This window comes from Erpetoichthys calabaricus, chromosome 3, assembly GCF_900747795.2.
Source record: "Erpetoichthys calabaricus chromosome 3, fErpCal1.3, whole genome shotgun sequence".
In the NCBI taxonomy this organism is placed as follows: domain Eukaryota; kingdom Metazoa; phylum Chordata; class Cladistia; order Polypteriformes; family Polypteridae; genus Erpetoichthys; species Erpetoichthys calabaricus.
In genome coordinates this window covers 193,348,102-193,373,479 of record NC_041396.2, presented here as the reverse complement: position 1 = coordinate 193,373,479, position 25,378 = coordinate 193,348,102, and the positions used below count along the sequence as shown (strand labels likewise).

The following is a 25,378-nucleotide window of genomic DNA, read 5'->3' as shown; positions in this document are numbered from 1 at the left end:
CAATGTCAATGTAAAGGCATCTGTACTGTGCAATTTATGGCACCACACTATATACAGTCCCTCTCAAAAAGTGGTAAAGTAGCACTCATAAATATTTCACTGTTAACTATTGCAGGTTGTGATTAAACAATACATACCTTAATTTGGATGCGTGTAGCTCTGGAAGCACAATATCTACAAGCTCTTTAAAAGCAGTGAGCACATTATTACAAGGCACAGAAAGTAAACCTAGTAACATTGTGAAGTTCAGGTGAATCTTTCATTTTTATAACTCCTGAAATTTTGTCCACATTGACTATCCAAAATGGGAAGAGCAATACACTAGCTGCACACATTTGTCTTGGTACATTTTTCCTGTGCACTTGTCCTGAGCTGCTTTAATGTCTATGTAATTACATGTTGAATATACCTTTAAAAGTACAGTATATTCCTTCCTGTGGCTACCCTCATGCTCAGGCTATAGATTTTAGTTTATTTATTTACTAACTTTCTTACATTATTTTGGTTTTAGGCAGTGTATATTGCTCCTTTAAAAGCACTCGTCAGGGAAAGAATAGAGGACTGGAAAATAAGAATAGAAGAAAAATTAGGGAAAAGGTAAAGTGTTTTTTTATATACCTATAGGTTTTTGTGCACTGTTTATTAAATGGTATCATGTTTTGATGCATGTTTTTTATTTAGAATTCTGTTGAAGTAGTTGTTAATAACTGTGTGATTTTAAATAAATATTTTCTTAGTCTAAGTGTGTGAAGTTCAAACCATTTATAAATACATAGATGTGTTGGGTAAATTATGTTTTTTTCTTTGTTTTGATATTTATGTTTTCAAATGAACTTTTACTGTTATCTCTGCTATAAAACCTTTAATTTAGATAGATAAAAACAAAAGAAATTTGACAAGTGTGGGGAGACCATTCACTCCATCAAGATTGTTAATATTTTAGAAATCTCAAAAAAGTATACAGTATTAAGATATTATTCAAGATATCTCAGAATATATCTTCACACTGATGGATGTCCAAAATATTTAAAACCATTTCCTGATATCTTGCAATAGGTTAAGTTGACAGATCTTAAAATTTATTTAAAGGTATCTCTAATTTGATTTTGTGATATCTGAAATAGGGCGGCATGGTGGCGCAGTGGTAGTGCTGGTGCCTCGCAGTTAGGAGACCCGGGTTCGCTTCCCGGGTCCTCCCTGCATGGAGTTTGCATGTTCTCCCCGTGTCTGCGTGGGTTTTCTCCAGGCGCTCCAGTTTCCTCCCACAGTCCAAAGACATGCAAGATTCTAAATTGGCCCTAGTGTGTGCTTGGTGTGTGGGTGTGTTTGTGTGTGTCCTGCGGTGGGTTGGCACCCTGCCCGGGATTGGTTCCTGCCTTGTACCCTGTGTTGGCTAGGATTGGCTCCAGCAGACCCCCGTGACCCTGTGTTCGGATTCAGCGGGTTGGTAAATGGATGGATGGATGGATAGCTGAAATACAATTTAAGATACATTTGCAAAGAAGTTACTTTGAGATTTATGGTTATTATTATGAGATATCTAAAATACAGTTAAAGGTATCTCAAAAGTTTTTCTAGATATATCAAAGTAGTTTTTACACATGATTTTAAAATATCTCTTGCATTTTTAGATCTCTTGAAGATCTCAGGAATTCCTATTGGTAAAAAATAAGGAATTTAAGCATTGTTAATTTAGCTTGGCATACTTATTTAGGTAATAGATCAGGGTAAAATTGTGGGTTCTTTTAAATCTACCTTTGCAGCTAACTGAATTTTTAAAATCTCACGTTAACCGACTTTATTTTGTTAAGTCTGTACTGTAGTTTGTTCTTAATCAGAAATTGTGGACAGTAATCCCTCATTGTAAATATTTGATCCACACATTTTGTGATAAAACTTTGGTTCTTATCAGGAATTAAATAAAAAGACTTCTAATGCAACTTAAGTGAAACTTTATAGTTGGCCAATATGAGTCTGGCACAGACTTGGGAGCATTTTTCTGACTTGTCTTAAGTTATATTTCAAAAAAGTAAGACAGATTACCTGAAATGAAGACTGCTGCAATGTTGTAAACGTTTATTTTATTTATGATGGATACTTGTATTTTATGTCTTCTCTGTAACTGTAATTCAACCTGTTTGAATTAACATAATTTTTATCCATGGAAATAAATAGGTCACAGTGGCAAAGAAAAAAAACTTCAAGGAAAACATAGCGTGGCCTTCAGTTACAAAAAATACAGAATACACCATTAAAGAGTGTTTTTTGTAGTCCCATTGCATCCCTTCTTTGTGTTTCCAGATGGGTGGAGTTTTTGTTTCCTCCTATTTTGTTTGAGTAGCATGTCCATGAGTAGCTAATTAGCAAACTATAAATTTGTATTCGTGATCTACTCTTCATCTACTGTTTTTTCTATATCTTTTGTTGTGTTAGCTAAGAAATCATACTGATAAATTCAAAATTGGAGTGTACCCCAGTCTGTTATTCATTATATGACCCAGATCAAAGCTTCTTGCATAACAAGGAAATAACAGTGTCCCAATCTTTCGTATTTCAAAACAACTCATTTGGATGCCTTTAAAGTTTACAAAAGTTATAATTTTGTAATTGTATAGTCTTGCTTGTGTATGGAAGTTAGTGTAGCATATCTATTTTGGTGAAATAAATCTTTATGGTTTCCACCCTTTCCTCAGAGTTGTTGAGTTAACTGGGGATGTCACTCCAGATATAAAAGCAATTGCTCAGGCTGATCTCATTGTAACCACACCGGAGAAATGGGATGGAGTCAGCAGAAGTTGGCAAAATCGAAGTTATGTGCAGAAAGTTGCAATTATTATCATTGATGAGATCCATCTACTAGGTTTGTGCAAAACCTTTACTATGTCTGATATATTACGTGAGCAGATTTTGAGGACATAATGTTATAAGATAATCTATTGTACTATGCAAACGATACTTTCCATATTGAGTCTTGAAAAAGTTTTGGAGTCTCTGAAGCCCCACAGACCTGAAGAAATCAATTCTTTGTATCGGAAACACTTACTACAACTTCTCCTACTAGTGATCCAAGCATTGTATTCCTCTGTATCATATGTCTTTCTCCCCACAATTTAAAACATATTTTCATCCCAGCTGCGTTGGAAACAGCAGTGCTGCAATGAATTGGAACAACAAAAGGGATGTACAGTGCTGCAGTTCCTAAAAGTACAATTTATGAATTAGTTGGTAATAAAACGTCTATGGTTTTATTTGTTTATTTAAGGAAAAAACAATAAATACCTATTCATCCTTTTTCATAAGTCATCTAATCGAGTTCTGGAGGGTTTAAGAAGCCTGAGCTATCCTGCAAGCATCAGACTCAAGGCAGAAACCAACCCTGGTTAAAGCTTTCTGTAACTTAACACCCATATTCATTTACACGAGTCACCACTTAACCCAGATTTTTTGAAATCTTGGGGCAAATAATGTTTTTTTGTGTAATCATACCCATCAATTTAATTTTTCTCAATCTTTTTTATTACCAACCTCCCCTAACTTAGCTTCACAAGAGAATAGCTAGCATTTTTTTATTTAAGATTGTTAAAGTAATTTTATAGTAGTTCCATTTTTTTTTCTTACTATTTTAGACAAAAAATGTCTCGGGTCTTATATTATCCTTAAAGAAGTAACGGAACTCCTCCATAATTAAGTTAAATAAACAGTACTTAAGAATGTTATGTCCCTGTTATTTTTAAGTCCTAACTTGTATTTTCTCTTTCCTTTCTTTTATCACAGGAGAAGAAAGAGGTCCTGTACTAGAGGTTATTGTGTCAAGAACTAATTTCATTTCATCTCACACTGCAAAACCTGTGAGAGTTGTAGGATTATCCACAGCTCTGGCAAATGCAAAGGATCTAGCTGACTGGCTAGGCATAGGACAGGTATTTGACACCTGAGAAATATCCTCACCTTTGATTATCGGGGCATTTTCTTTCTTGTGCCTGCTCACATTTAGTGACATAATTCTGATGCTCAGTTATACCCAAAGAGGTAAAATATTAGACAAATTCAAATTCCTTGCATCTAATACTCCTTACACTAGAAGGAAAATTTGGTTTGCCATTATTGCCCGAGTCCAAAGTGCATCGAATGGATTAGTATGGTGGTTAACAAATGTTTTAAACATTTGCAGTAATTTGATAAATTACTGTTGTCTTTTAATGGTGATATTTTAATGTACAGTACTTCATAGTTATTAGACAAATTGTCTTCAAAAAAGCACACAGTTCCCATTTAATGAAAGTGGTTAAAAAGATAGCAATCAGGAGAACAGAAAATTCACAAATAGGGAATTGTGTATATATTAAATACCATATTACCTTAAGTGCCACTGATGTTATTATTTTTATTAGTGCAATTTGGATTCATGTAATATAGTTAAATATTTTTCTGTAAAAAATGTATAAAAACACCAATGTCAATTATTAGACTTTTTTGACAGTTTTTGCAGTTTAGAAGTAGGCTTTTTTGGCTGTTTTTGTTTAATAGAAACAGGAATTTTCTAAATAGTAGCCTATGTCATTTAACCACTTGCAGGTTGCCATTTTTATTGCAAGCCAGTAGTTGATGTTAATAATTTGTACACTGTTGTTTTCAGTTGGGCCTGTTCAATTTTCGACCTTCTGTTCGTCCTGTTCCACTGGAAGTACACATTCAAGGATTTCCAGGGCAGCACTACTGTCCACGCATGGCCAGCATGAACAAGCCATCTTTCCAAGGTATTTGTACATTATGTTGTACATTGCACATTCTAAATTGTGTTTCTTGATAGGCTGCTTGTTTCAAGACAGTGACAGAGTATGCTTTAACGGCAGTGTAGTTTTTGAATAAAGGTACTGTGAAGCAGCAGATCAATTTTCACCCTTGAATAACTCCCTGACTTGCATAAATTAGTTAATCTTGTTTTGTACCAGTTGTTTTAAGAATATGCTAGTCCTGTAAGGGTTATGTTGTTTTGTACATGTAAAATAATGTGATACACTCTCCCCTATTAATAGGAAATATATATGATAAATGAATAGTTAAATTTTTGTCCTGCCTTTATCACAAACCATACTTTTCAAAATATCTTTCTATTTCAAAAAGTTTTTTCTATATGTATTCAATCTTTATTCTACTTTTCTGCCTTTAGTGTTGGATTTGGTTCGTAGATTTTGTATGTGAAGCTCCTGGTAATATGATTTTGAAATTACTTATATAATAAAGTCTAGCTGAAAGCTTTTGCTTTCTTAAATGCATTTCGGGCAAGTCATGGGATTACTTATTTGGGTTAGAAAATATGAAATGTTCAGGAGGTGTAAAATACAAGTCATTGTGTCACATATTTGCTTTATGGCAAAAAGAAATTTTTATTACTTTAATTTTTTTTAAATGTTTGCCTTTATGCTCCCCTAATTATTATTATGATGTGTATGTGTAGTAGTGTGTATTTTAACTATCAACATGAGACTGAAAATTTAAATTTGTTGCTTTCTGTAAAATGAGCCAAAACCAGCACCTTTCTCTGCATTATTTTAGAATTATTTAGAATTTCTGCATAAGGTGGGTTGTTGTTTTCCTCCACAGCTATTCGAAGCCATTCACCATCCAAACCAGTGTTGATCTTTGTCTCATCAAGACGACAGACTCGTCTTACTGCTATTGACTTGATTACTTTTCTGGCCACTGAAGATGATCCCAAACAGTGGCTTCATATGGATGAAACAGAGGTAAAATTCATTTTTAGCTTTTACTGTATTGTGTTAAAGAACATACTTAATCTTTCTAATTATTGTCAGTTGGATGCAGACATATCATATGCATAATGTATTGCATAAGCAAATTAAAATAAATTATTTGCACTGTTTGAATATATTATGCTGTTATTAATATTTTTATGAACATGAAAACAACTTTTTGACTGAATTGCTCTCAGAAAATATTTTAAAGTCTTCAGAAGTACCATCTGATTTCATCATTCTATTTAATCATTTTCTTCACTGTTCTGTCATCTTTCCTGAAATGTGACTATGACTTCATTATGGAAAAAAAATAAACAATGCAAATATGTCTTTCTGTCATTACCTATCCATCTCTGACTAAAATATAGTTTGTTTCAAAAGCTGTTTACTGAAGCATGTTTTTTCTTAATTTTTAGGCTATTTCATGGACAGACAAATCATTTCAATGATCATTTGTCAGTATCATAGGCTTCCTTTCTTGTCATAAATATATTATGCAGACTTTCACAGTACAAATGAAGGTTCTTGTATTTTCTATGTAACTACAAGTCACTTCAATTTACATATCTACAGTTTGCAAACTCTTTTCTGCTTTTTGTGCAGCCAGCATCTGCACTGCTAATTTAACTTTAAATGTTGACACTTTCTTAAATTAATTGGTCTAAGGTCATCATGTGTATATGTGCATAACAATTTATGTATGGATTTTGTAGATATTGGTTTTTTTTTTAATTTCTTAATCAAAAAGTGTTACATAAATAAGAATTACCTCATATGCAAAGCAATCCACAAGATTCATCTCTCAGTAAACAAGGTAATAAAACACAGTTCTAAAATATCTGGGTACAATGTTAACCTATCCATTATCCAAACACTCATAGTGCAAAATTAAACATAGTACACAATTCATTAGATCAGTCAACAGGGTAAATATAACTAAATAGTAGAATAATTAAGGACCAATTTCAGAAGATAAGTACTGGTACAAGTTTGTGAGCCTCATTTCAAATTAAAATTTACGTTTATATTTATCTGCTTGGCAGATGCTTTTATCCAAAGTAACTTACAACAGAGGTAAACATAATCGAGTAACATTAGGCTAGGGCCTGTTTGTTCAGCCAATATAATAGAACAGTTAACAAAAGTTGATTGCCACAAGTGAAAAGAGATAATAACTAATAATTTACAATCAGATTATAATCAATAAGGCAATTAAACTTAAACAAGAAGTTAGCCAACAATATAAAAGATCATAGAGCATAGTTTTTTTACCCTTCAATCAATTAGATGGATATTCACAGAACAGATGGGTCATCGATGGCTTCTTAAATACATTGAGGGACTCAGCAGTATGGATGGAGATGGGTAGCCCATTCCACCAAATTGGAACTACACAAGGAAAGAGTTGGAATGAGACTTGAGAATTAAGGGTATGATACCTAGTCAAGCTGGTCTTATTCATGCAGGTCATTGTTATACACTGTGAAACAAAAACAAGCATGTCTATCAACACAGTAAAATTTGCATTGCTACACATCACCACCCTTAGCACTGCTCTTTCTGTGTTTTAAGTCACGTGTTTGGTTTTATTTTAGTTTTCAGAATGCTACAGTGAAGAAAAGACTAAGCATCCAATTTGCAGGCAATGGTCAATTAAAAATCAAATACTCAAGTACACAACAAGTTAGCACTGTCTATCTAACTCGATGATTAATCCAGAATTGAGAGAATTTGACTTCAGAGCATAAAAGGAAGTTTTTTGCACCAGTGATTATTAAATGTGTAAGGAGGACTCCTGAAGATGGGGAAAAAGGTGTAGTTTTCCTGTATGCAAAGAAAAGGGTGATCCAGTGAAGAGTGGATAATATCTAGCAATCAAGCTTTTTGGACTGCTAATAAAGGTGGTTGTAAAAAAGAATCAGGGATGAAGTAGAAGTCAGCAAAATGCAGTTTGATAAACCAATCTTATATTTGTTTTCAGGCAAATGCAGGAAAATCATGGAGCAAAGGGAAAGAAGCTGTATTATACATTATAGATTTGCAGAGTGCATTTAACAGGGCAGGTTGGGTATTTGATGAAGTTAGGTGTGAATGAATGGTTAGTGTCTATACTGATGTCAATGTGTGAGGAGGCATGAAGAATGGTCAGAGCAGCAGAAGGAGATAGTAAAAGTTTTAGGTTGAAGATGGGGCTACACCAAGGACCTGTTCTCTACCCTGCTTTTAATAACAATGATAAAGGGGTCACCAGAGAAGTGTACAAAGAATTGCCCTTTTTTAAGATTTTGTAGGCCAGTGTTCATATTTTGATTGCAAAGATTGAAGCAGAATTGAAGGAGGAGGTACTGATGAGTGAAAAGCTAGCTTGGAAACAAAAAACCTCAAGGTAAATTCAAGAAAGAATAATTTTTATGATTGGAGGGAGGTGTAGGGGCAAAATGAAGTGAGTGCATGGTGTGACCTGTGTGGTCGAGGTGTTTTGGAGAAACTCTATCCAATGTATGGTCTGTCAGAAATACATGCCTAAAAGATGTAGTAAGTCTAAATTTAGACGTTGACTCTGAAGTTGTTTTGGAGTAAGTAGGGAAATTCTTCTATGTAGGTGACATTTTGAGAACATACAGAGGTGTGGGCACAGCAGTGATAGCCAGGATGGGAAATGACATAAATTCCATGAGCTGCCCCCAAAAAAGGAGTCCCTTTGACATTTAAGAGTAAAAGTTCTGAAAGCTGTGTAAGGAGAATAGTATGCTTATTGGGAGAGAGACATGACCAATGACAGTGTAAAATGAAGCAAATCATGAGAATGATCATTTGGATGTAAAAAATATTATAGAGTCAAAAGAAGGCAAATTCCAAGCTAAGAGAAATAATTGGCATAGAGGCAATATGTGTTATAGTGAGGAGAAATGGACTAAGATGGTTTGAACAGATAAAGTGAAAGGCAGAAAATGCTAGGGTGAAGAGGTCCATCAAAGTGGAGGTGTAGGGGGTGAAGTCAGGTAGAAGGCCAAGAAGATGTGGTTGGTAGTTGTGTGAGATTCGGGAAGAGAATAGGGTTCACCCTTAAGGATGTCCAGGACCTTGGAGATTGGAGGAAAGACATTTGGAGGACAACAAGTTAAACTGAGTAAACCCGTAATATGGCCACTAATCCAGTGGTGAAGATAATGATGAAAGTTTAATATGTGAAAAAAAGATGGATTATTTTCTTTATGTACCTCATGGAAATGTACATTTCGGCAGCCAAAAGACCTTTAAACACACATTTTCATAAAGTCTATATAAAGCACATTTTAAATATGAAGAATTCTTACCTGAATCTATTATTTGACAACTGTACTATAAGCATAGCTGCTTATTTCACAAGGACTCTTTCTGAGCTAAATTTAGATGATGTAAAAAGGTTTGTAACATTATCCAGTATCCATTGTCATACTGTAATAAAATAAAAAAGTAATAAACTGAAGTATATTGCAGAATGGAATCATAATGCTTATTATCACTTTGCTTATTATCATTGAATCACAATACAGGTAAATGGCTGTCATTCCTCAATGACTCGTACAATATTTTTGGTAAACCACTTTAAAGTTGAAAGTCTACAATTCAATGACATAATGATTGCTTTATTTCAAATCCATTTTGGTGGCATACAGAGCCAACATTAAGAAAATTGTGTCACTGTCCAAATACTTATGGTTCCAATTGTATATTGTACAATTAGCTCCTATTTTTACTTTCTCATATACACAGTGTAGAGAAAGTATAGGAATTGTGAAAAAATTTCACCTTGAGATTTTGATGAGTCTTGACGTTTTAGACCTTCCTGAGTCCAAAAATACCTTTTTTGAAATTGTCTGTCTGTGTGTAAACACGATAACTCGAAAACACGTTGACCTAGGTCAATGAAATTTTCTACATCTGCTTTATATCAAAAATAAAAAATCCTATCACCTTTTGGTACTTTAACTGAATACTTTTGTGAATTTTCAAGTAAACTATGGTTATAATTACAGATAGATGATTCAGATTTTGTATAGATATTTATAATGATAAAAAGTAAACAGATGTGAAATTTGAGAAAAATTTCTCAACCGGAAGTAGTATTTTATTTAAACAACCATCCAAATATTTTATATCATGGAAATATAAATGTGTACACAATATTAAAAACTGTCTTCAGCACATATTCTTTCAATAACTATTATTCATTTTATTTTAATTTATACATCATCAGTTTAACAATAACGTGTAAACATTGAACATGCCATGTAAATATAAAGATGTAATTGGAACAATAAGTTGCTACGTCCCCGTCATGTTCCTGGTAATACATTTAATTTTATGATTTTTTTTTTATTATTTCCACCAAAATAATCATAATTAAATGCTGTTTTACCTATAGCAATTTATTACAACAAATATTATATAACACTAACACTTTTTTGTTTTTTATTTGCCTGTAACTCTTTTTACTTAGTATGTAATCTAGATAATGCATATGTAATCATGAAAAGAATTCCACCACCATTATCAACCTCCCAAAGTGAGAAAATATAATTTTAATGTAAAGTTTGATTGTAAATAGAAATAAATGATTGTGTGTTGATACTATCAGTAAGTTATGATGAGAAACAAAGACATATGATATTTGAGAAATATTGCACAACTGGAAGTGGTTCTGATGAGCTATCTCAGTGTACAAGAAAGTCGAGGGGAGCACACTCTCGGTTTTTTTTATTTCTTGTGTTTTGATTTGTGTTGCAAATGTTACAGCTTTGTTCTCTGACAGGAAGAATAAAAAAATTGATCTATTTGGGAGTCTGAGTTAATTGTGCAAAATTCACTGATGGGGAACAAATTGCTTCCTTTCTGTGTAAGACACAAGTACTTATTTAATGCATGCCCCAGAGTATGGCTGAAGTGTAATGATGTTAGGGTGTGTCATTATGTTCAGCATAGAAAGACAGAGTGTCTAACCTTGAATATTTTCTTGTGCCACTGAGTCATTCAAAAAGGTAGATAAGGTCTTTATCTTCTGTCTATCACACAGACCATCAAAGAGTTTAAGGTTTATTTTTAATTTGTCAGTATAAATGTTACATAAAGTACGCTTGATATGCTTAGAGCTTGAGAACCATTTAGCACTTCATGTGTGCTACAATCAAATGTGTATTGTAAGTTGGTGAGCTATAAAGATGGGCTAGAGACAACTGAGTATGGTAAAGTTAGTATAGTCTGATAAACTCAGACCTCTGCCACCGCATCCCTCTTGAGAAAAACTGAAGATGAGATGAAAAAAGTTCAGATGTCAATAAAGACAATTGTTCCAAGAATGAGACCTGAGCAGAAATGAAAAGCATGAGACTCAGTTTTTATCTGAAGCAGGAAGGAAAATTCTGTTACAGATTTTATAGAGCTATAATAATGATATACAGTTTATACATTTACAAAGACACATATTTTATATAATAAATTATAATCAAAAGTATGCATTATTTGTTCGCTCATCTAATTTGTATTTTACATTCTTAATTTATGCTTTACTTTTAATGTAAAATTTTATTTTTATTAACTTAAAATAGGTACTTGTTCTCTTTAACATTAATGTGTAATTTTTATATAACTGATAACACCGTCCAGAATAATAAAAGGCTTTAAAAATGTAAACAGACTATAGTCTTGGCAAGTCTATGGAACAGTAATTTAGCTAAATTAGTAGCATGTTTGAAAAAATAGTTTAAATTATTATTGATGGGTTTCAAGATCATGAATTTCATTGTATACTGTGTATTTAATTACATATATTTGTTTGTAGAACATTACTATAATGTATCATTTAAACCTATCCTTTTAATTTTTTTTTATTACAACTCATCAGTGGTACTTTTCCCATTTGTAGAAAATATATTTTTTCCACAGTTAAAAGAAGATGTTAAACATGAAATTATAAGGGGGGCTGCTCTTGTCTTGATCACTTTACTACATGTCATCATTTTGTATTAAAACTGCAGTCTTGCAGAATATGTCAGGGTGTGTATGTGTGTGTTCCATTGATTTATGCAGAAAGCCTGACTGGTGCCTTGTAATGCCTGGGAGTCCCTGCTGCTTACATGACAGCAGGCTGAGGGAAAGTTTAAGCCCTCCCACTGGGGGTTCTACATTTGTTCTATGGTACATTATGCTTCACTGAGGTATTGCTAACAGAAAAACAGGTTATAACTCCTGCCCCTAAGAACGGCCGCCCACCCTCACATTTAAATGATAACAACATCTGTACTTCAAACCCCATCATGGGGATTTGTGGTTAATTCATGCTGAGCCTTCATCAAAGCAAGGAAAGCTGTTAATGCTGGACAGCCAAGAAGCAAATGATAACATCCATCCATCCATCCAGTGATTGAATAATATGTCTTTCTCCTTCCAAAAGCTGCACTCTCTGCACATCAACTGTAAATTTAAAATTAACTAATGTGAGGCGTAACTAAAATTGATAATAAAGCAATTTGTTTATGGCTTTATGTCAACCGTGAATTAATTTTAATTCATTTTAGTTGCCATAAATGTCTAGTAATGCATTTTTGAAAAGTCTGTCATAAGCAAGCTAAAACTGTTGGCAATATTTAGCTTAATATATATTTTTTTGTCTTTCTTTAAGTCAATGCACTTTTTTAAATGCACCAATTCTTTAATGTAAGACTCAGAATTTAGGATAAATTAAGGCAAACTTTTAAAAATTGCAATGTAGTCCAAGCTATAAATACTCACAGAACATGGATCGATGTAAAGATTCAACATTTGTTGTAGAATACCATTTGCTTGAATTACAGATATTATTCTCTTTACATAGCACAACACTTCTTAATACCTACTTATAGAATAGCTTGAAGTCATGCACTCAATTCATTCCAGAGTTTTTTGAGAAACTTATTAAAGGATTCTGAATAGGCTGCCTCAGAACTTTAACAATTTTGTCATGCATTTCACTACATGTTTATGGTCATTGTTGAATTGAAAGATAATATTTTGTTTCAATTTCCAGATTTCTTGCAGATGCAGCATGTTTTCTTTAGCAATGCATGTGCTGTATTTTGTATTAATATCTGATTTCCTTTCTATCCAATAACAGAATGTTGCTTTCCAGTAGAGATTGCTTCTTCTGTATTGGATTTTACGCCAAATGTGACTTTTTAATTTGACACCTTTGTCGAAGGTTACTTAAAACATATGAGATACATTTCTTTTGTTTTTCCAATTGGAGCACAGGCAGGTGAAGCGACTTGCTCAGGGTCACAGAGTGTCCTTCATGTAATTCCAGGTTTTTCCAAGTGGCTTCAAAATCCCTATAGTGCTGTTTTATGTACTTCAAAGTAAACTCAGTGTCAGGTTTTTTGTGTTGGTTTTGTTTTTAACACACTTACTTATAACCTAGAGTTGCAAAGGGATTCTGATATCAGTTTGAAGAATGCATATTAACCATTTTCTCCTCTTCTTCACTGTATTGTCTGTATGGTATTTTTACTTAGGTAGTCGACAATGCCTTATATCCTTTAATTCCTAATGAATATCTTGACTGTGGTCAAGTAATATGCATGTCTGTTACCAGCTGAGCATTTTCTTGGACCTTTTGAAACAGATGATTTGATCCTAAAAATGATGAGATATTATAATTAAATACAGGTGGAGTTCAATATTCTGCCATGTGATTTGGAAAGCAAATTATTGTATAATCATTTATAATTACTGTTTTTAAAAGTGACAAAGCTTTAAATCCCTATTTGCATGTTTCCAGATGTGTTTGTTAGGTTAACTGGCCCAATATACAGGTAAGAGCATATGTGACTTTATGTGAATGTACCCTGCAATGAAGTATCCCATCTGGGGCTGGTTTCAACATTTTATCGAATGCTGCTAGGATTATCTTTTTCACCCTGGCACTCTCTGTTGGCTTATCACAAAATGAGCAAATAAAATTTTATAATTATGTGTATGCTCATTCATCATATTTTTATATTTTTATGATTGTCTTTAATTTTAGGCAGAAAAATTTTGCATTTGTTTTCAGTTTGAGGTTGCATGCTACATTTGTACATTCAGGTAAAAAGTTATTTAACTTATCTTTGTTTCAAGCAATATAGACTCCAAATAAATAAATAAATAACATTTTTAAAGAGTGTATAGAAATATTACAAAGCATTTTATTGCTAATAAATTGCTATTAGGCTTTGTAGTTGGTTAGGTATTTTAAAAGAGAAGAATTACTAGGAGATATTTGATAGCTAGCAAGCACATGTATTTACAGGTCAAGAAACGCAAAGTGCTGTTTTCTTCTGCACTTTAGGAAATTTCATTTTCTGCTAAAGAAGGTATTATCTGTTTCTTGTTACTTTCTGTTTCATGCACTGTATAAAGACATTGTTTTGTTGGCCATTCTTAGCTGTACTGTATGTTATTTTAAATTGTTAAAATTTGCCTTTATTTTTGTTTAGCATTTTATATAATGCTTAGCTATGTGACCCAGCTTTGCCAGGGAATTTTTCAAAGTCAATGGGCATCAGTTATTGTGCAAATGGTTAATCAAATGTATCAAAAATACTATGTAACTACGAACTTTTCTGTATGCAGTATTTGTATTTTTTTTTTAACCGGTGTTAATATTATTAGTTAATTTGAGCTGCTTTCTTTTGAATATGCTACATGCTCCTTGGTGATTTTTGTGTGAAAGAGATTGCAGCAGATCTCTGTGTTAAAGTCATATTTGGTAATGTTACAAAGTTGATGAAAAGTTAATTCATTCAAAGGTAAAAACTGGTAAAAAATCTTCATCCCTCCATTAACATCAAAACCTAAATTTAGTACTCCCTTAGTATACAGTGGATTTGAATAAATGTCTAACAAAAAAAAGTTACTAATTACTTGCTCTATAAGCACTGTCCTGTTCTCTGAATCTGAAATAAGCATCTCCATTAGCTATAGAAAAAAAATCACACTTCATTCTGTTTAATTGTGGTTTGTCTTAATCAGTTAATTTGTCGTGTTTGTTTTTTCTCTTTGTTTTATTAACTTCAAAAAGCATTTAATGCTGAGTATTGATTGGCATTGTGAACTTAATGACAATATGCAGGTGGCTTTTTCAAAAATGGAAGGTTATACACTAATACAAAAATGTAATGTAATCAATTTATCTCAGATTTATTGTCATGTCTGACACAGCCCCCAACTACCAATGCAATCGATAATGATGTGTGGCATTTTTTCACCATTTTTAACTGCACTAATTTCACCCCTCCCTCCCTAAGCTCTTTGACTTGCGTTCAGTTCATAAAGGGGAGAAAGACTTCCCCTCTCTTCAAATGCTGTCTGTGTCTCATCAAGGAACTTAAAAAGGTAAAACTGGGTCAAAAGGCCACAAAGGTTGAGAAACACTGCTCTGAGATAAACAGTGTAATCCAGTGAGACAATGAAATTGTTATTCCAAAGTGGTTGAGGAAAAAAAAGCACAGTAGTTGACTACTTTTATGACATGCCGCATTTGTCGATGCTCATATTTAAAATTTGTAAGTGGTGATGAAATCATATGGAGCAGCTCACTGGCTAATGGGCAATGTAGTCCCCACTTTGGCCTTTGCATAAAGTTGCAAATACCTTTCTTACTGTATCAGTTATGCAAAATTCTCTACGCATACAGCCACAGCGCCTGCTTAAACATCTTCTTTGAGCTTCGCCAAATTTTGCTCGTTTCATATTGCTTCTGCAGATGGCCCACATTTGCATAAATTGGCAAGCTTAATTTCTCCAAGAAAATGCTGCCAGTGCTGTGGCAGTTTGTTAGAATGTCCCATTCACTACACCATTAATGAAAGATACCAACAAATAAAAAAAAACACACTTCAGCTAATTTTGTTTGTGTTTTTTTCTATAATGTCACCAAATTTCAATCAAATCCATCAAGGTATTTTTGAGATTTTGGGGTATTTAGTTTTCATTTGTGTTTTTTTTTTTTTTTTTTCCGCTAACTATTGACATATTAAAATTCTTTATTAGTAAATACCTACTGCCCTAGATGTACAATCCTACCAAATTTCAGCTTTTTTTGTTTAAAAGGATAAAGTGTTTTTGTTAATGAGTGAGTAAGTCAGTCAGTCAGTCAACTTTGCATTATATATTTATAGATAACACATTTCTTGAGATTTTCTGTTTTGAAATTTGATAAACAGAAACAGAATGAAAAAAATACAGGCATGGAGTAAATTGATTAAAATCATAATAAAACAATTCAAAAGTCTTAGCAACTTTTTGCACCATAAAAATATAATTATTTCTTCCTACAGATGGCTGATATTATCTGTACAGTAAGGGAATCTAATCTCAAATTCACCTTGGCCTTTGGAATTGGACTGCATCATGCTGGTCTGCATGAGAGAGACAGGAAGACAGTGGAAGAGCTTTTTGTTAATTGCAAAATTCAGGTACAGGGTTCTTATAAAATCATTTAAATTAAACACATATTTTTCCAAGTAAAAAAACTAAAGCTGCATTTAAGACTGAAAATATAAGCTACTTATTACCATTAGGTGCACTCTGACATTGGTTACTTCCTTGCTGTCCAGACATACTTCATAATGTGATTGTGCCCTCTAATTTATCCATGTTCTTCTGTACTTTTTTAAAAATGTCACTGCTTCATTTATGAGTGAGGTCTGTTTTCAGGTATTGATTGCCACCAGCACTCTGGCATGGGGAGTGAATTTTCCAGCTCATCTTGTTATTGTTAAAGGAACTGAATTTTATGATGGGAAAACACGACGTTATGTTGACTATCCCATTACAGGTATGTTTTTTAAATGTTTTAGGTGCCGGTTTTCTTTCTGAAAAGTTTACGTTATAGGTATTTAAATTTTTGTCTTTATTTTTAACCTTTCCCAGTGAATTACAGTATAAATAATTTGAAAATCGTTTTTGTTTGCACTGTTATGGTTGATGGAGAATATGTCAAGTTTGGTAAGGAAACCGTAATCTACTGGGAATATTCAGTTTATTGCCTAACTTAGCATTTTCATAGATTCATAGATATGGAAGGAATCACCCCTGGGCAGGGTGCCAGTCTTTCCTAGAGCTCATTGATTGAGCCAATTTAGTGTTGCTACCTAGATTAGCACTTGGATGAAAACCTATACAGACAAGGAGATCATGCAAACAGCGCAACAGGAAACCACAGAGTATGGGGTTTGAACCTAGCAGTCTTTATACAGCTGCACTAACCACTGTGCCACCATGCTTCCCTCAAAATATTAGTTTTATTATGATACATAAACATTGCACGTACAGTAAGCAATTTAAACATGGGGTTTTGTGTGCTTTTGAAATCTTAAAACCAAAGGCTATGTATTTCAGTTCCAAAAATTGAAATAAAGGTTGAACACATTAATGTAGATACCTAGCAAAGATTTATATATATATAATGTTCTGGTACTTAAATGATTTGTTTGCATGACAGTTGCCTCTAAAGGGCTTTTCAATGGGCTTACAGTTAAAAGGCAGGGGCTAACCACAGTTGGGTCATGTTAACAGGAGGGCTGACATCTTCAGATAATGTATTTGGCATCTTCCAAGGATCACAAAATAAAACTTTATATGACTTGCCAATTTAAGATGACATTAACGGTGCCCATTGTAACATTTTCTATCCACTGCTGACAACTGGCAATTACCAATAACTATTAACTGTCACTTCTTTCTTTGGGAGAGATTTGTGATTTACATTTTGAAACATTGGAAAAATTTGGTTTGCCCGACATTACCGAATAACATCACAAAATAAACATCATGATCTAGGGAAGTATTGCCTACCATAGCTGCTTACCTCTATAGCATGTTATTCATGCAATGCTTTGTTAAGAAAATCTTGTCCCCCATCATGTGGTGTTTAATTGTGGTCCTGCCTAGTGCATTTTTTCCTTAGTGATAATTCCCTATCATCTGTCTAGTGCCTTTCTTCAGGTAGAGCACGTGGAATGTCAGTTATGGACTTCAGAAATGACCCAGCACATGTATAATTACATGATGCCCAGATACTTACAGAACCAGTACCTGATAGTAACAACATCCATATGTAAATCTACCGTAAACCAGTAAAGCATTCATTTGTTATGGATTTGCATTATTTCTTATGTATCACCTGTCCTGCACACTAGTTTTCTCTTAAACAGTAGCTCTGTTTCGGGCACAATTTTTTTTTTCCTTTGTCATAGAGTGAACATAACCATGAAAGGCTTACACATATTTCTAGTAATCCTTACTGAGTACTAGTAAACAATACCAGTCACCTGAAGTGAAAGTGAGCAATGTTTTCAAGAAATTGCATCTGATATGACTTCAGTATATATCAGAGAGTAAAATTTAATATCAATGCTGGCTCAGGAAGTTCTTTAAGTCTTTCACAATCTTTTTTTCCAGTGTCTTTTTATACAACTTACTGACCCATGCTACTGTACATTTCTTGACTGAACTTTACCTTATTATTTTGTTTGTGTAAAACTGGATTTTGACCTTATTGTCTGTAATTTGTGATTATCTTCTTGCCTGTTATTTGTTTATCTTTGATTTTACAGCCCACCGGCTTACCTATTTCAACAATGTCCCCTTGTCCTCTGGGTGTCTGTTTCATTAATATGAAGTCGTCCTTTAATAATATCGCCAGTTCCTCTTGTCTTCTCAAGTATTCATTTTTTACAAATGCTCCCCATTACATAATCGTGGCAAAGAGGAAGTCAATATTTGTTTGGGCAAGGCAGAGTGTATAGGGACATGATACTATTAAAGCACATTGTTTCATAAGTCCATAATTGTAGGTTAAGTATTTGCAGTGGTCTTGAAGAAAGCCATCTGATAATTGTCCTTTTAGTGTAGCATTAATAACCAACATTATTTTTAATTTCCCATCATGATAAATTCTCAAAAATGTTGCCTTTTTCAAAAATGTTTCTAAAATTCCACTTACACAATCATATATGCTTTATATGTATGTCTGCCCGTGTGAGTTTGTACAGTATATAAGAAAAATGTTATTGCCATAAATAAAAGGCCCCAAATACTTCTTGTGTCAAGTGTTCATAGAGATTAAACATAGGCTTGTATTGTATTGTCAAGTATTTATTGATGCGGTTTGACTTTAATGAAGTTTAATAAGGAATTATTATCTTAGCAGTATTGTTGAACCAATGTATTTCAGAGTGTTGTATGAAAATCATGCACAATTTTTCCATTTTGTTAAAAAAAAAAAAAAGCAGTAGTTTCAGAGTGGTACTATTAATAAAGTAACTAACTCTTGAATTAAACATTGAACCTACCTTCCATTAAGTTTTGCATAATACATTGATTAGAATGAAAAACTGAAAAAATAAGTTATTTTTACACTAGCTTGAGCTATCGATTTACCAGTCTCTTATTAATGTACTGTACCTATCACAAAAAGTTGCATTTTTATTTTTATAGTAACTGCTGATTTAAATGTCTGGTGAAATTTAATGGTGTCTTTACCTTCAACCTGTATTATGCCATAGTGAAGTTTAATATGTTGTGTGTGTGTGTGTGTGAATTTTTCCTTAAGGTGAAGTGGAGATAACAAACTATGGGTTTTAATATATTGAATATGTCAAAAACATTTAAAACACAATGAGAAAAGTGGGCCTATAAATTGTATAGTCTTATCAAGTAAGCATAATAAAAGAAAAACTATAATAGTTTATTATCACTTTTGGTGAAAAGGTCAGTATTCAGTATATTTTAGATATTGGAGAAATAGCTGTAAAATATAAATACATATTACCTGTAGATACGCAGTATTTTTTTTTCTTTGTCACATTGTAGTACAACTTGGCTAAGTAATATAAATATTTTTTCCCTCCCTGAAGATGTTTTGCAGATGATGGGGCGTGCTGGCAGGCCCCAGTTTGATGACCAAGGAAAAGCTGTAATTCTTGTTCATGACATTAAAAAGGATTTTTATAAAAAATTTCTGTATGAACCTTTCCCTGTTGAATCAAGGTATGTGAAAGTATCCTTGCACACAGTTATTACAGATATATGCTTAAAATGACTTTAAATTGTGGTTGTATTAATTAAAGGGTTGCTGGCTTAGATGTATAAAATGCTGTCAATTACATAAGACTAGCATAGCACCTCTCAACTGCCAACAAATTATTATTCTGATAAGTAGGTTCCCTTGCAGGAGGATTGTGCTATCATTACATACTGTATAATGCCAGAAAATACCATATTGGCAATAACATGTCATTTAAATAGTAAGGTGTATCAGATTCTGTTATGAAACAGGAAATTGAAGCTGAAGTGAAAAGATCATTTTAAATAAAATAAAAATAGAAAGAAAAAGGGAATGGTGGGCACTGGGGTGTACAATGTTTACCTCACCTAATGTTGGCTGCCATTACATTCTTCAAGGACTGATGCTTGTAGTATAATATAATCCTTTAACATTATCTGTACAGTATATGTAAATATAATTCTTGGACTAATTAGATGAAAATGTTACCCCACTGCAAAAAAAGGAGATGCTCTTTAATACATCTCAGTAATTATATGCCAATAACATGTTAAAAAAGTAACGGACAATAGAATTTGACCAAAAAAAAACCAACAACAATGTTCAGCATAATTTCCATAGACTTTTAAAAAGCCTTTGATACCGTTTAATCCAAATTTGAAACTAAAACAAAGATGTTTTAGTGTTATTGTGTATAATTTGATCTCAAGCTAGTAAATGGACAGTAAACAAAAGACAGGAGAATCTTCAACCAAAATGTAGTTATCAGTTAGAACCCATTAGTGATCTAAATCACAACTCTTATGTACGTATCTTGTATCTTCAGTATTTCCAACAGTATCACATACATTTAACAAACTTGAAAATTTCAGATTTGTTTAGAAATTCAACAAGAAAAAGAATAGCAATGAAATATTAAAAAAGACAAATCCTAAGGATATGAAAACATTTGAAAATGCCAAATAGTGTAGTGTGTTTGTGTGTATACAGTGGTGTGAAAAACTATTTGCCCCCTTCCTGATTTCTTATTCTTTTGCATGTTTGTCACACAAAATGTTTCTGATCATCAAACACATTTAACCATTAGTCAAATATAACACAAGTAAACACAAAATGCAGTTTGTAAATGGTGGTTTTTATTATTTAGGGAGAAAAAAAAATCCAAACCTACATGGCCCTGTGTGAAAAAGTAATTGCCCCCTGAACCTAATAACTGGTTGGGCCACCCTTAGCAGCAATAACTGCAATCAAGCGTTTGCGATAACTTGCAATGAGTCTTTTACAGCGCTCTGGAGGAATTTTGGCCCACTCATCTTTGCAAAATTGTTGTAATTCAGCTTTATTTGAGGGTTTTCTAGCATGAACCGCCTTTTTAAGGTCATGCCATAGCATCTCAATTGGATTCAGGTCAGGACTTCGACTAGGCCACTCCAAAGTCTTCATTTTGTTTTTCTTCAGCCATTCAGAGGTGGATTTGCTGGTGTGTTTTGGGTCATTGTCCTGTTGCAGCACCCAAGATCGCTTCAGCTTGAGTTGACGAACAGATGGCCGGACATTCTCCTTCAGGATTTTTTGGTAGACAGTAGAATTCATGGTTCTATCTATCACAGCAAGCCTTCCAGGTCCTGAAGCAGCAAAACAACCCCAGACCATCACACTACCACCACCATATTTTACTGTTGGTATGATGTTCTTTTTCTGAAATGCTGTGTTCCTTTTACGCCAGATGTAACGGGACATTTGCCTTCCAAAAAGTTCAACTTTTGTCTCATCAGTCCACAAGGTATTTTCCCAAAAGTCTTGGCAATCATTGAGATGTTTCTTAGCAAAATTGAGACGAGCCCTAATGTTCTTTTTGCTTAACAGTGGTTTGCGTCTTGGAAATCTGCCATGCAGGCCGTTTTTGCCCAGTCTCTTTCTTATGGTGGAGTCGTGAACACTGACCTTAATTGAGGCAAGTGAGGCCTGCAGTTCTTTAGACGTTGTCCTGGGGTCTTTTGTGACCTCTCGGATGAGTCGTCTCTGCGCTCTTGGGGTAATTTTGGTCGGCCGGCCACTCCTGGGAAGGTTCACCACTGTTCCATGTTTTTGCCATTTGTGGATAATGGCTCTCACTGTGGTTCGCTGGAGTCCCAAAGCTTTAGAAATGGCTTTATAACCTTTACCAGACTGATAGATCTCAATTACTTCTGTTCTCATTTGTTCCTGAATTTCTTTGGATCTTGGCATGATGTCTAGCTTTTGAGGTGCTTTTGGTCTACTTCTCTGTGTCAGGCAGCTCCTATTTAAGTGATTTCTTCATTGAAACAGGTGTGGCAGTAATCAGGCCTGGGGGTGGCTACGGAAATTGAACTCAGGTGTGATACACCACAGTTAGGTTATTTTTTAACAAGGGGGCAATTACTTTTTCACACAGGGCCATGTAGGATTTTTTTTCTCCCTAAATAATAAAAACCATCATTTAAAAACTGCATTTTGTGTTTACTTGTGTTATATTTGACTAATGGTTAAATGTGTTTGATGATCAGAAACATTTTCTGTGACAAACATGCAAAAGAATAAGAAATCAGGAAGGGGGCAAATAGTTTTTCACACCACTGTATGTGTGTGTGTATGTATATATATATATATATATATATATATATATATATATGTATATATATATATATATATATATATATATGTGTATATATATATATATATAATATGTGTGTGTGTATGCAATTATTAGTATAGGTAATTGCAAAGTAATGTATAAAGGTAATTAAATAAACTGTTATTATCTAGCTTCGTCTTGTTTTCTGTCAGACCAGAACTTATGAATCTAGCACCCATTCTATATTTCATGGAGATGTTTTTATTTCATTTACGTTTTAGATAGATAGATAGATAGATAGATAGATAGATAGATAGATAGATAGATAGATAGATAGATAGATAGATAGATAGATACTTTATTAATCCCAAGGGGAAATTCACACAAAATTTTTGAAAAAAAAATTTTATTTTTTTTTTGAAAAAAAAAAAAGTTTTACAAAATATATATTATATTCTTTTGGTTATATAAGCTATTATCTTCCTAATGAGTACACATGGATATGATGCTGCTTACTGTTTATTTTGAAATGTATCCTTGTTTGATTTTTTTTTTTTTTTTTTTTTTTTTTGTTCTTTATTTCACCTTATACAATTTCTTGTATTAGGAATTTGGTAGTTTTCGCATACCCCTTGGGGTCAGAGCGCAGGGTCAGCCATTGTACAGCGCCCCTGGAACAATTACAGGTTAAGGGCCTTGCTCAATGGCCCAGCAGAGCAGTGGCCTTTTGGCAGTGACGGGGATTCGAACCGGCAACCTTCGGGACACCAGCACAGATCCTTAGCCTCAGAGCCACACAACATATTCTGAGAACAGTGCAATGTAAAATGAAGATTAACTCATTAAAGTAGAAGCTCTTTAGCATTCTATATCCATAGAAAAGTTATTCTAGCTTAGTAATAAAACTTGCACAGAAGGATGCCGGTACATTGAAAACAGTAGCCAAGAAAGAGTTTTCTACAGAAAGTGTAATTTGAGTCTAGATAGTGTTTTGGTTGAAACATACTGTATGTGTTGCATTTTTTAAAAAGCAGCTGGTTAAAATACTGCAACAAATTAGTTCTTTGCTACCCATAGTAGGAAGAGGTCTGAAATGTCTTATTTTTTTGTAATTAATGATTACTTTTCTACATAACTGGTTAATTTTAAAAATGCAAATCAAAATCTTTACACTGAACATGCAGATTATTAGTCTGTTTATTTTTATATTGTGCACTTGTACAAGTTCTAAAAACTGTACATTTTTACAAATGTTCATGACAGTACATATACACTGTATATATGTATATATCCAAATCTAGAGACAAAACCTTTCAATTAAGTCCTTGATACTCCTAATGATAGTTATATGAGTAAATAGTAGTGTATAAAAGTATTAATTGAACTGGCAAAAATAAAAATAGATTAAATGGTCTTATGTTGTCAGACATGTATCTTTAGTTCAGTAATTCATATGTCATATACTGTATGAACAAAATGTCAATCAGTTTTCCATCCAGTATAATTAAATGTATACAGTACAACAATTTTGTACTAATTATGGTTATCAGAAAAATTTGAACATGAACCGGTTGATTTTCATTTTCACTGATATGCAGACATCTAGACTATATACTCTTAAAACCTTTCCATTTTGCTATTCTGTTGCTGTGTTGTTGAATCTCTTTATAGCATTAAATCTAACATTAGGTGTGTCTGTCTTTGTTCTTTTTCATGGTTCCCACACTTCCATCCCTAAGCCCAGAACAAGAATGCAGAACTTATCCAGAGAAATATCTAAATCTGAAAGTTAATTTTAGCAAAATGTACTGTTAAACAGTTAATCTCATATGAAAAGGCACATCACATGTACATAAAAAGGCACATGTTTCTTCAGTTTTAAGTTTAATATTGGGTCTTACAGGTCATCATTGCTGTACAAATTTGTCTGGAACAAATTATTTCTGTTGAACTTCCTGAAAAACATTATCTGTAGTTTATGTCATTTTTAGTCAGTTTTATTTTACCTCAGTACAGTACACCCCCAAATTTTGCAGGGGTTACGTTCCTAGAGCACCTGCAAGTTGTGAAAAAACTGGAATTTTGGATTTTTTTTAAAAAAAATGCCTTTTTTTATAGTTTAAACCCTAAATATGGCCCCAAAACACTTTAATTTCAAACTCAGCTTCATACATTACCTAAAAAAAAGAATGTAAAGGTAAACCTGTATACTGCACAGTACTGTACTGCTATGTCTCCCGCAGTGCTAAAATGTAACATACCGATGTTACCACTATATATACTGTAATTCATGCAAGCGCATTTTCATTGCCAGAAGCTTTAGAAGGTGCAGAGCGTTTCGACGGCATCTTGGGGCTTTAAGCCTTAAACTGACACATACTTGGGGGTTATGCATCCCTGGACGCCAAATACTTTTTTTGCTGCACTTTAAGTAAACGTCACAATTTACAAAGAAAAAGTGAGATTTTAATGGAACACATTTTTTTTCATGCAAAGAGCATCACAATTACTGCAACACTGATAATTTTACACATTGCTAATGAACTGTAAAAACTATTTTAAAAAACTGCTGGAACAATATGCACAAGGTGTAACTGACGCCATGGATGAAATCACCGAGCCAACTACGCTTGAACTGGCTGTACGCAAGCACACATAGGTAAGCGCTGATGCTGGCAGGCTAGTCTAATGCAGTGGCTCAATCCCAGGGACAGTGAGGCTGCAGTGCTGCAGGATGTCACAGAATTGCACAGAAACACAGGAGATTGTAGAGACAGGAACTTTATTCAAACACTTCAAACAAACATGTCTCTTTCAGAAGTAAAACGAGCACAGTATGCAGTTAGTTCTTGTTTAAAACAATAGGGGAGCACAACAGAAGCGGGACCCCTAACAGGAGCAGAGGATGTCTGGGGGAGGAGAGAGAAACAAAGCAATCAGCCAAAAAAGGACAAGTGC

The 25,378-nt window shown here is 33.6% G+C and overlaps 1 protein-coding gene across 2 annotated transcripts in view; it reads left to right on the top strand.

Moving 5' to 3' along the window:
• ascc3 (activating signal cointegrator 1 complex subunit 3) overlaps positions 1–25,378 on the top strand; it is an 854,735-nt gene that overhangs the window by 690,909 nt on the left and 138,448 nt on the right. For both annotated transcript variants that reach the window (XM_051925342.1, XM_051925343.1), the window contains exons 26-33: positions 512–597; positions 2,694–2,860; positions 3,775–3,920; positions 4,637–4,757; positions 5,605–5,747; positions 16,094–16,231; positions 16,473–16,593; positions 19,676–19,808. In XM_051925342.1, coding sequence (XP_051781302.1) covers positions 512–597; positions 2,694–2,860; positions 3,775–3,920; positions 4,637–4,757; positions 5,605–5,747; positions 16,094–16,231; positions 16,473–16,593; positions 19,676–19,808 — 1,055 coding nt within the window. The remainder of the gene's footprint in view (positions 1–511; positions 598–2,693; positions 2,861–3,774; positions 3,921–4,636; positions 4,758–5,604; positions 5,748–16,093; positions 16,232–16,472; positions 16,594–19,675; positions 19,809–25,378) is intronic.